The sequence below is a fragment of the Condylura cristata genome, unplaced genomic scaffold (assembly GCF_000260355.1).
Source record: "Condylura cristata isolate star-nosed mole 26May11 unplaced genomic scaffold, ConCri1.0 scaffold00027, whole genome shotgun sequence".
NCBI classification, from domain to species: Eukaryota; Metazoa; Chordata; class Mammalia; order Eulipotyphla; family Talpidae; genus Condylura; species Condylura cristata.
Genome location: NW_004567128.1, coordinates 10,424,732 through 10,436,264, shown reverse-complemented (window position 1 = coordinate 10,436,264; position 11,533 = coordinate 10,424,732). Strand labels below are relative to the sequence as shown.

The 11,533-nt window shown below is 39.3% G+C and overlaps 1 protein-coding gene across 1 annotated transcript in view; it reads right to left on the bottom strand.

Moving 5' to 3' along the window:
* Positions 1-1,202: 1,202 nt before the first annotated feature.
* Positions 1,203-11,533, bottom strand: part of PRDX4 (peroxiredoxin 4) — a 16,659-nt gene continuing 6,328 nt past the window's right edge. Inside the window, exons 3-7 of the mRNA XM_004689914.2 lie at positions 10,959-11,075; positions 9,130-9,252; positions 6,304-6,434; positions 5,159-5,193; positions 1,203-1,324 (exon numbers count right to left, since the gene is read on the bottom strand). Coding sequence (XP_004689971.1) covers positions 1,274-1,324; positions 5,159-5,193; positions 6,304-6,434; positions 9,130-9,252; positions 10,959-11,075 — 457 coding nt within the window. The 3' untranslated portion in view covers positions 1,203-1,273. The remainder of the gene's footprint in view (positions 1,325-5,158; positions 5,194-6,303; positions 6,435-9,129; positions 9,253-10,958; positions 11,076-11,533) is intronic.

Genomic DNA, 11,533 nt, shown 5'->3' with positions numbered 1-11,533 from the left:
ACTGACACGTGATGAGACACGTTTAGGTGTGGAGAGTAGGGGATCTGTAGTTGCTGAATGCTAAATGAAACAGTAATGGCTGTCTCGTGAAAATAGAAATGATTGAGGCTAGAAACTCTCCAAAGAAAAGACACTATTAATCATGAAGATACAGGCTTATGCTTTTTAGACTGGAAAGAGGAAATCTGAGAATAGGATTCAGTACTTGTAAGTACTGACAAAGTTATGGCAACCAGAACACAAAAGCATTAGCTGTCTCCATCTTTATTAATAGGTTGACTTCTAAAGTGTTGTTAGCATTTAGAAATAACGCTGCAGGAAGGGGCTCTAAGTGGTGGTTGGAGTCCCTTGGCCATGTCCAAATACACATCACAGATCACCTGCCACTTATCATAGAACTCCGGGTTTGTCAGGATGCTGACACTCCTGATTTCTGTACTGCCCGCTGCAGTGATGGCCTTCCCTGCAGTGAAGTGTTTCTGGAGTATTAGGAGTGGCTAGTGTAGGGACAGGGTACCAGCTGTCCTAACTACGTGGCACATCTGTGGGCAAGCACAGCCCACAAATGTCCCTGCCTATCTGCAAATGGGGTGAGGAAATAGCACAGGTGTTTTTGTATATGGTCAGCTGAGAAGAGCTAGCTCCGTCCACTTGGGGGTTCAGCCTTTGTGAAATAGTTGCGTGTACTCAGACATTTGATACAGGTTGAAAGTGTGAATTTAGAAAAAAGGGAGGCCCAAAGGGCTTCAGGTGGTACAGTGCGAAGTGAGCTTGGGTCAGCCGTCGCTACCAGACACCGTGGAAGGGGACCGCTCACAGCTGTTCCTCCTGCCACCTTCCAAAGTGTAGAGAGGTGAGCCACAATGGGGTGTCAAGTCACCGGAAACTAGAATTCGTCTTCTGGGCTAGAAGTCTATTTCTACCTTTGGTAGTGAGGGGTGTGACAAGTGTTTGTAATTACCTGAGCTTTAATTACCTCATCTGCAAAGAACTGCAAGTGTTACTTGGAGGATTTAATGCAGCGAAACAGCTAAGCTGCTGACTCACTGCCTGGCATGAGCCAAGGACGCCACATGTGCCATTATCGGTGCAACGCAATCTGCAATTTCTTCCTCAGAAAGAATAATTGTCTGTCTTTTGTTTAAGCTGGACACTAAATGTCTTTGGACTGCGGCATTCTCTGGCAAATGACTAACACAGGGTGGTAATGAAGTGGTGCACCTTGTTTATTGAGACGTTTCAAGCATTACAACCTGAAGTCTGGAAGTATTTCTCAGTTCAGTTTATCGAAATACTTCAGTTTTCCAGCTGGATCCGGGATTATCTGTTTAAAAAAAAAAAAGGCAAATTATTCATTTTAAAAACCAAAATACATCATTAAGTCTGACATTAGTTGCCCATCTCTTGACTGAAGAGATGTGCTTTTGTGTACCAAATTATTTGGGAAAAATTGAATTTGTCCTACCTATTAATCTCAACTATCCCAAAAGGCAAATAATTTGTTAATAAATTAACATCTGTACTCAAGCACCCCAAAATTTACTTACAGCTCTTCTCTTGGCCACCAGGCTTTCATGACATCTTCAGGTTTGATCTAATTAAATCAGACACATTAAGAGAGCATGGCTACAGATGTTAATGTATTTTTGAACCATCTGCTGCTGAAATGATGGTGTGCCACAAGCTAAATAGGGGCAATGTTTTCAAACGCACCCTCAAGAGGCCAGAATGCAACCTTAACTTCTAACTGTGAAGCAGAACAAACACTCTCTGACCTCCCATTAACTGTTTCTTGCCTAGTTACAGGTAAAGTTTATGCATCCTTATATAAAAGATAATCTACTGAAATCAGCTTAGAATACTTCTGTTTTCATTCCCTTTTAATATCCAGGACAGGTTTATTATATAAGGGAAAGAAGGCATGCACAGACACAAGCAGCAGAAAGAGCTGCCTCATTCTGTCCAGAATTATTCCTTAGCTTTTAGAATAAATGTTTTCTAATTTTGAGGTATCACTTCAAGGAATATTCTGTCTTTATTAATTTACAATCTCTTGCATTTAAATTCAGTTTGCAAGTACTTATGGGGTAACTACTCAGTGCCAACGGTGTGTGGGCATCGGGGGATATACAGAGGTTAACCAACAACGTCCCCAACCTTTGAGGCCCATGCAAGCACACGGCGAAGTTGTATGTGTGCACCACCGTCTGGTGCAGTGGACAGCGGACACAAGCTGTGCGACTCAGTGGAGGCTGAGGTAGCATCAGGGCAAAGCTCAGGGATGGCGGCACGGAAGCTGCTCTTGACAGGTGAGTAGAACTGAAAGGGAGAGGTCCCCCAGGCTACTGTCGGAAGGAAGTACTGCGCAAAGATAGACAGGTGTGGAAAAGCAGGGCTTATTTTGGAAAAAGATGAGCGACGTGATTTGGCTGGAGCACAGTGCATGTGACTGAGTCCAGGAAAAGGATGTGGAGAGGCCCAGAGTAACAAAGAATGTGAAGGCACGCCAGCGTGTGCGAGCGCCTGGCCTTCATCCTGTGAGTGCTGCAGAGCCACTCAAGGGTTCTGGCTGCGGGTGACACGTATTGGTGGATGGGAAGCTGAGACAGGGAGACATCAGGAGGGAGCTGAGGAAGATGGAGATGAAATCCTCATTTCTCTTCAAAGAAATGTCACCACGTGCTATGTCCTGTTTCCAGCTTTCTTCTCCCCAAAGCTGTATTTCTTGAACTAGTTCTTCATATTTGCCTCATTTCCTCATATTTTGCTCCCCTCTTGAACTGCTCCAAAGTAGCTGCTGCCTTCACTAAGCTCACTACTGACCCCCCAGTCAGCTCACTGGACTCCAGACTGCCACGCCAGTGGACCCTGGTGTCTCTATTCCAACTGCACAGGCCCCTTCTGTTCCTGGAAAGGCTCAGCTGGTTCACCTTGGTCCTCCGCCCTGGCTGTTCTTGCTGTGCTTCTCTGGACAGAACTGACTTCCTCTTCACTCAAGTTTCAACTCAAATGTCAACTTACAAGTTTTTCCTGACATCTTTCTCCCCTCCCTAGGCACTATCTCACCAACTCCACCTGTTTCTAAACGCACCCGCCACACCTGAAGCTAGACTTAGAATGGAACCCGAGGGTAGGGACCTTGGCTTTGCTGTTTACCAGCAGATTCTCTCTGGTTGTCTTAACACTTTGAATAGTAGCCACAGAGTCGGTGCTCAATAAATGTCTACTGGAAGAACGCCCGGATAGACAGCGCAGAATGGTGGCTGCCAGGGGCTGTGACCAGGGAAGTGGGGGCACTGAGGGCCAAGGGCTTTCATACGAATGCAGTTCTGAAGGAGTTCCGGAGAGTTAATGCGCAGCATCAGAATACGGTGTTGTATACTTGAAATTTGCTGGAAGAGTAGATCTTAAACATTCTCATCACACAATACAAGGTAATTTATGTGAGGTGATAAATTTGTTTATCGGGCTGTGGTAATCATTTCACAATGTATACACCTATCAGATTTTTACACTGTACCCTTTAAATATACATTTCTTATTTATCAGTTATACTTTGGTAAAGCTAAGGGATAAAAAAGAACACCCAAACATAGTATGTGGTAACGTATGTGCATTTTCTTGGAGGGAGATTACAGGGGTTTCATCAGTCCCCACAAAATTAATCAAGTGGATAGTTGACATGTTTTCTCAGTGTACATAAAATACTACATCCTATATCTTTCATAGTAAATTTATACTGGTTGAGCGCTCTTGGTGATCTTTTAAAAGCACATGCCTGTGGTTGATGGTGAATTTAGCATTCATTTGGCTTTGCTACAGCTCCAGGAGGAAGTGCTCCTTACTAGAAGACCTAGTCAGAAATGCTTTTTAAGGTTTCTCAGGTGATGCCTCTAGCTTCTGATTCATATTTCTTTTTTTTAAAGATCTATTTATTTATGCACACAAGAACTGGGGTACAGGCCAGAGTTGCAGGGGGTGAGAGGATTCACCAGAGACAGAGTGGGGAGCAGAATAGGCAGATCAACTGAAATTCACTGTTGAGGGGAGCAGTGGATGACACAGGAGAGGTCTGCTGTGCCCTGTGGGTCAGCAACCTGGCTGGGGATTGAACTTGCGCTGCAGTGGCTCAGGACAGCTTCATAGTGCTGTGCTTTAATCCACTGTACCACGAAGGAGGGCCCTGATTCATATTTCTATATGTAAGCTTCATGGCCATTATTGCAAACTAATCTACTTTATGATTTAAAGTAACTAGTGCTCAAAGTACCTTTAATGAATTACTTTAAATTGCCTTAGAGACCCATCATATCTATGTAGAGATAAATAAATTTGGATTGTAACATTAACTTTGGTCTGCAAAAGCAAAGCTGTTTTTGCAAACATATCAAAATCTGTTTCATGATCAGTGGAATGTTACTTTAACTAATCTGAGGTTACAGAGTAAATCCCACTTCCACTTTAGCTAGGGGCATTTTCTTTTTGCTTTGCTAGGAAGAAAATTTTAGGAGTGTGCCTTTTTCTCTTATCCTAAGAAAATGATTTCTTTTTCCAATGTTCTATCTACTATGTTTCAACTATCTAATTACAGTTTGTGTGAAACTCTGGGTTTCTAGAAGATAAATGTATTAATGGTTCAAGCAAGTTCCCCAATTATATTATTGTTCACAAATTATACAGCCTTCCTAAATGAAGGAAAGGTGGGTCCATTTTAGTCTTTGCTTCCTTCAAATGATAAGTGGGGAATCATTAGTTTCAATGCTAATGAAGTCAGATTTTCTCAAAAGTTTTTCAGTAGATCTAGCAAGGTTTTGCTTGTGACTTTTTTGTTGCCTACAACATAGGAAGAAATTCAAAATATGATCTTGAAGACCTCTAAATTTATTCTACCCAGCTTCCACTATTTGCTTTATTTTTAATGGTATAGTTCTCTGATAATAGGCTTTAAAATTCACAGTATTAAGTCCTATATTCTGCTTTCCTGAGTTTTAGCTACTCTCCCTATAGGCCAAGAATGCCTGCATTCTATGATTTCTGTTTAGCCACATTTACTTCATTTACAAAACAAGACAGTCCTATTACAAGGAAAGGTTATCCTAAGGTGTGGGGCTTGTTTTGGCCTCTGTCATTCCCTTAACAGGAAACCAGTTTAACTTACTGTTTCACTACCGGGCTTCCAACCAGCGGGGCAGACTGAAAGGAAGAAAAAGACGAAAAACATTGTTCAGTTGTCTTTAGCGGTGCTTGGCTTTTCTTATTCCAAGTAAAACTGAAAACAGCATCTACATTAATGAGTCTTATTTTTCTAGGTGGCTGAATACTTGACTTCTGTTAGCTTGCCTGTGTTGTGTGTTTAGTTTGCCTATTTATACCAAAGAATTTTAGCCACAGAGCTTACTAGTAGGCAGCTCATCTTTTCATTTTTGTGAGTTGTATTTAGTTACATTCACAGTATAAGAGATCAAATTAAATATTGCTTTAACAATGTTGAAAAGTTTCAGAATCTAGTGACCTGAAAGGTCAGTTGATCTAAACCCTGCCTGCTGTGGTTCTTGCAGTATTTTGTGGTATGCCAGGGCTTGCTGTTTGTCAAGAGCCTAAAGTTATTCAGAAAGATTTCCCCTTACTTGAGAAAGTACCCTGACCTAAGTGCTGATTCACACTTTTGAAAGGAATATGTAATATGTTCTACCTGAAAGAAAAAAAAATTGACCTTTTCCCCTACTCTACCTCGAAAATGCTGGCTGAAAGGATGAGTTGATAGCCTGATGTGATGCTGGGTGACTGAGGATTAATGAACTACTTAGAAGGAAAAAGCTAAACCAAGTAATGTAAGCCTGCAAAGAAATCCTGCCAAATTGGAGCGGTACGTCCTCATTAGGAAACTTTTTTTGACTTGAAGTGAACAGACTAAAGGAATCAGGTCCTCAACACCATTTTGTGCAACGCTGGCTGAGATGTTGAGTGAAATGACATTATTCAAGGGCCTGCTGTACATTTTAAGTTTATCGAAAGATAATTTGAAAAATGGCAGTATCAGAAACTTTTCTCTTTGAGCTTACTTACCCAAGGACTATTGCAAACAATGAACATTTTTACAGCTTAGACTATATTAATGATAATTTGCTAAAACCACTTTAATAACTTGATCTGCTAAAAAAAGGATAGGGTAATACTTTGAAAATAATAATCAGAACATTTTTGAAATCGTCTTACAACTTTTAGAAGGAAGCAAAGTAACTATACTGCTTCTCTCCCAAATTAAAAACTCAAAAGGCTGTGATGTGTAGAAGGACAGGGTACCTTCCCCATGCTTGTCGGTGTACTGGAATGCTTGGACCAAGCGCAGCGTCTCATCCACTGACCTACCAACAGGAAGGTCATTCAGAGTAATCTGTCTCAGGACTCCTTTGTCGTCAATAATGAAGAGGCCCCTGTAAAACATGAGAGTGGTAGAGGTGAGGCTCGGAAATGTACCGTATTTCATAGTGTCTATAGCTCAGTCTTCACATATACTAGGTTTGGGATTTTACTGCACTGTAAATGAAGTGATGGAACTACAAACAAGGTCTTTCTCTGGCTGAGGGAGTGCTCCATCTTATCATTTGGCTTTTTAGGCTGTCTTTGTAATTCCTTTTCCAATGGTAGAAAAAGACAAGATCACCAATGTTACCTTCCTTCTAAATCTCTGTATGTGTGATTCATTACACTGGCCTGGGGAACAATGTAGCTTGGTCTAAGAGAAAGGAGTGGCTCTGTAGGAGTTCAAGTACATTAAAATATACTTTATATATGCTTGTATAAAAGTATTACAAATAATAATGAGACATTTTTAATAGAATTATATGAAATTATATATCTGTTACATGAAATCTTATTTTACAGTCATAGCAAACATTATTCAGGTGTTTTGCTTACCCTACAATACATTTTTTGAATGAACAACTTAATGCCTTTAACTAGGGCTTACTACCCTCCGTCCAGATCATCTTGGCAAAGTGTTAATTGCTATTTACATGGGTGTTCTTTCATATAGCCTCTTTCACTGCTGCAAATTGTTATCAATGGTGAACAGCTCTGTTCTGAAGTGAGTCTGATCTTACACTTTGAGTTTTCCTTTATCATACCTACCAACACACAACCCAGAAAAGCAAATCTGCCTGTCTTGGGCAGAAAGTTCTAGCTTCTGTAAGTTTTATTTTTGTGAATTGCTCTTTGGTAGATGTTGAGATTAAGACAGTTGCCATGCTTGCAATATGTATGTCTCTTCCACAGAGAAGAGAGGTTATTCTTATCAAAAATAAGAAAATAGCAATAGACACCTCAAAAGCACCCCAGGAGCTAAAGGTAGCAGGGTGGTGTTTTCAAATGTTTGCAGGAAAATGCATTTTTTAGCTTATTAGGAAGGTAAAAGGATGTGCTTCACAAAACAAAGGATTAAATAAAAAAGACAACAGGCATGGAGCAGAAAACGGGCAGCTACCGAAGTGGAGAACAACGCGCTCGGAAAGTGTGTTGTGTGACAGGCCCAGAGTGGTCAGTCTGAAAGAAATAAGATGAAAGTTTCTAGAAAAAGGCAACTGAAGTGCTGTTAAGAGTGGTTACAATTCAGCTTGAAAAGTTTAGGAAGAATGAGCCATGGGTACATAGGAGCTCAGAGAAAGAAAGAAAAATAGAAATAGTTTATTATCTGTAAGAAAATCACAGTTTACCAGGAGGGAAATGTAATTTCAAGTACACTATAAGAGCTTAGCCATGAAAAACTATAATGTAAACACCAGTAACATCCTAGGAAGATAAATTTGGGGATGGAGTAAGAAAGGTAAGTCTTATTTAGCATGACAAATAATGTCAAAGTTGATAAATCCGGGACAACTATAATATTTAGACACACGGAGACATGTAGTGGAAGCAGCAGCTAAAGATCCAGCGTAGCTTCCTCCGAGAAGCAGGCAAAGGCTGGGGGGGGGGGTGCTGCTTAAACAGCGTGCCTTTCCAATATGTGCATGAAAATAAAACGTAATCTGAAAAGGAAACTTCTAGTTATTATCACATAAAATAGCTGCGATACTTTGAATTTTACTTGGTTAAAGTTCAAATCCAAACTTTAAAATCGCCTCACTCTTTTTAGTGGCATATTTACTCTTTTGGGAATAAACTGTGAAAGCAGAAACATTAGATTTGTTAAGTACAAAAAAGAAAAAAAATCTCTTGTAGTGATACATGATACAACATGAATGAGCCTGGAGAACATTATGCTAAGTGGCGAGACTAGTCATAAGCCTGCATCTGAGTCCACTCATCAGAAATGCCCAGAATAGGTCACCCAAACATAAAAAGCAGGGTAGCGGTTGCTGAGGGCCAGCGGAAGCAGACTGTGGAAATGAGCAGTAACTGCTAATGGGCATGGGCTTCCTTTGTCAGGTAATGAAAATGTCCGAAAGTGGACTGTGGTCGATGGCTGTACAACTCTGTGAGCGCACTGACGGCCACCTACCTGCATGCACTGAGTGGATGAACTGTATGGCACATGAATTATATTCTCTCAAAACCATCACAAAAACCAGAATTATTAAAACACTTAAACCTTCACATGAAACATTTTCAAAAAGAATCATTAGCACTGTAAAGCAAATCCACAATATAACAAAATTAAAACTGCTTTAAGTTAAAATTGCCCCCCCCCCCTTTTTCAAATAATTCTATTAACATGTCTTACTCAAGGAACCCAGTGAGGGCTGGGTTTTAATTTTTCCCATTCCAAAGATGCAGGTTTCCTAAATACAATAGCACATTTAGAAAAGCGTTATTGTAGTCAATTTGGAAGAGGAAAAAGAAATGGACAAGGTGTTTTGGGACTTGGGTTCAAGTCTGGGCTCTACTATGAACTAACTATATGACTTTGGATGAGTTTATGGAATGCTATGAATTTGTTTATCTGTAAAATGACACTGTTGGTCAAAGACCTCTTATCTTCCAGCTCTATGAAATGGTTTAAGGAGGGCCGCTTATCAGTTACTTTAAATACTGTCTGCAAAAGTTTTACAAAGACCATTGATCATTTGACTCCATTTCAAGGAAGATTACAAATATATTTGGATTTGGGCTAATATGAAACCACGCAAGTACCTAAGAGTGTGACCGGAGTCTTCCAGATATACGCCATAGTCTTTTGAGATCTGATGGGTCAAGTCTGAAAGAAGTGGGATCTTCAGTGACCCAAGTCCTCCTTGTTTGCGAGGAGTATTAATCCTGAAACAGACAGAACAGTTGCCGCCTCAGAGTTCAGTAAAAGGCACATACCTAAATAGCATTTTCTCTGTGTGTGTATACACACAACCCATTTTCTCTAAGAAGAATAATATTCACCAAATTTTTAATGTACAGACAACTTTATTTTACTTATCTCTATTGGCAGGCATTTAAAATTTTTTTACATGTTTATAAACATGTCTGGAAACATCCTTGTATTCTCAACTTTGTATGCTAGTCTGGATAATTCCTAGAAGTGGAAGTGACAGCTCAAAGGGGATGTGTTGTCAAAACAAAACCTTAGAATTGTGACAAGTAGACAATACGATGGGTGACATTTTAATATTTTAAGAGACAAATGCAGTGTTCACCTGAAGTAGTGAAGTAAGTTACAATGTCAGATATATCATTCTTCGGATGTGTATTCTGTAACCTGAAACGGGGTGTGGGCTGGTCCCCCACTGGCAGGGCATAGCCCTAGCAGCTAGAAAACAGGGAAGCCCCATCTCAGATGTCTACAGCCTCAGTTTTGACATCCAAGTAGAAATCTCTGGATGGTATGAAACCTATCCAGCTGAGAACGTATCTCCCAAATTTCTTCAGAATCCCAAATTATTTGGAACGACGACTTTTTCCTCAGTTTCTGCCTTAATACCAAGAAAACTCAGAATTACTAGAGAAATGAAGCAAATTAAACCCATGATTTTAATATGCTTAATCAGTACATATTAATATATTAAATTACTGATAAGCTTAAGAGAATCTGGCATATTAGATGAATATTCACTTTATGACTTCAATTTAAAAATATAATTTGAAATCTTACTCAGTTTATTAATAGAAGGGAAACATTAAAAGGACTTAAGACATAACATTTATTAGACTTACAAGACTGCTTAAGTTCTTGGGAAGGTTTGTCTGAAAACTGAGATGCTTAAAGTAAATCAAGTATATTAAAAAGTAATTGTATTTTAAAATATCTAAGAGAATTATGAAGGGAACAAATTTTAATTATATATGTTTGCAGATATTTACATATGTAATTGCAAATTGATAAAAACTTATTTTGAATGTTACCTTACAAACACATCAATATGAACAATTCAAATTTTGAAACATATGCCTAATTGTTCTCCAACATTCTGAACCAAATGTCATTGTTGTCTGAACCAAATGTGTCACTCTTCATACCTTTGTAAACTGTGTATGAAAAGTTTCAGTATTTGAAATCTTGGCCAATCAATCGGAAACTATGCTACCCTTTGTAATTTTAATTTGAAATCCTTTGCAATTAATTAGGTGGCATAGCCTTTCATGTTTAATGACTTTCTTAAAATTTTAAAATTAATTAGAAAAACATTACCTCAGGTTTTTGAGCTTGACTTAGTATTAGCTAACTATATTTTAAATATTTTTTCTCCAGATTAAGGTCATCCAATTTATCATCACATAGTAATCATACAGGTCAGCAGTATTTTGCTGTGGATATTACATTTTTGTGCATTTAACTTTTACCCCTGATTTTGAAATATCCTATAAAACCCTTCGGCATTTTTACCATAGCTTCACTGAACTAGCAGCTCTTAGATAAATCTGTTTTCAAACTCTCTGATAAACAACTACATTCTTAACATGGTAAGAGTTGTTTGTCCAAATTTAAGAGTATATTCATTCTTTCCTATATGAATACAGTGTAAGATACTGACCAGGCCAAGTGGGTGAATTGTGAGTCAATGGAGCATGCTACCACTTCTGCGTTTATGGATCTGAATTCTTCAATTCTATCACTGAAGGCAATGATTTCAGTTGGACACACAAAAGTGCTGGAAGTTAAAAAAAAAAAATCAGTATTCCCAAATACACATATACCTGGTTTCAGATGCTTCAGTTTTTATAAACATCTTCAGTATGTAATAATCCATATAAAGAATAATGTTATCTACTAACCTTTTTTAAGGTGGCGTAGTCTGAGACTGTCATTTAATCAAGTATTTAATTAGAAAACATCCATTACAGTGTTCCTGGCAGCACTTACCCATTTTATTTGCTTTAATTTTTTTTAAAGATTTATTTACTTGTGCATACAGAACTGGGGTACAGACCAGAGGCTCAGGGGCGGCGAGAGGCTTCACCAGAGGCAGAGTGGGGAGCAGAACAGGCAGATCGACGAAGTACACTGCTGAGGGGAGCAGCGGGCAGGTCAGGAGAGGTCTGCTGCACCATGTGGATCTTCTCCGGGGCAGGTGGGAATTGAACTCATGAGGAAGTGACTTCAGCTTCT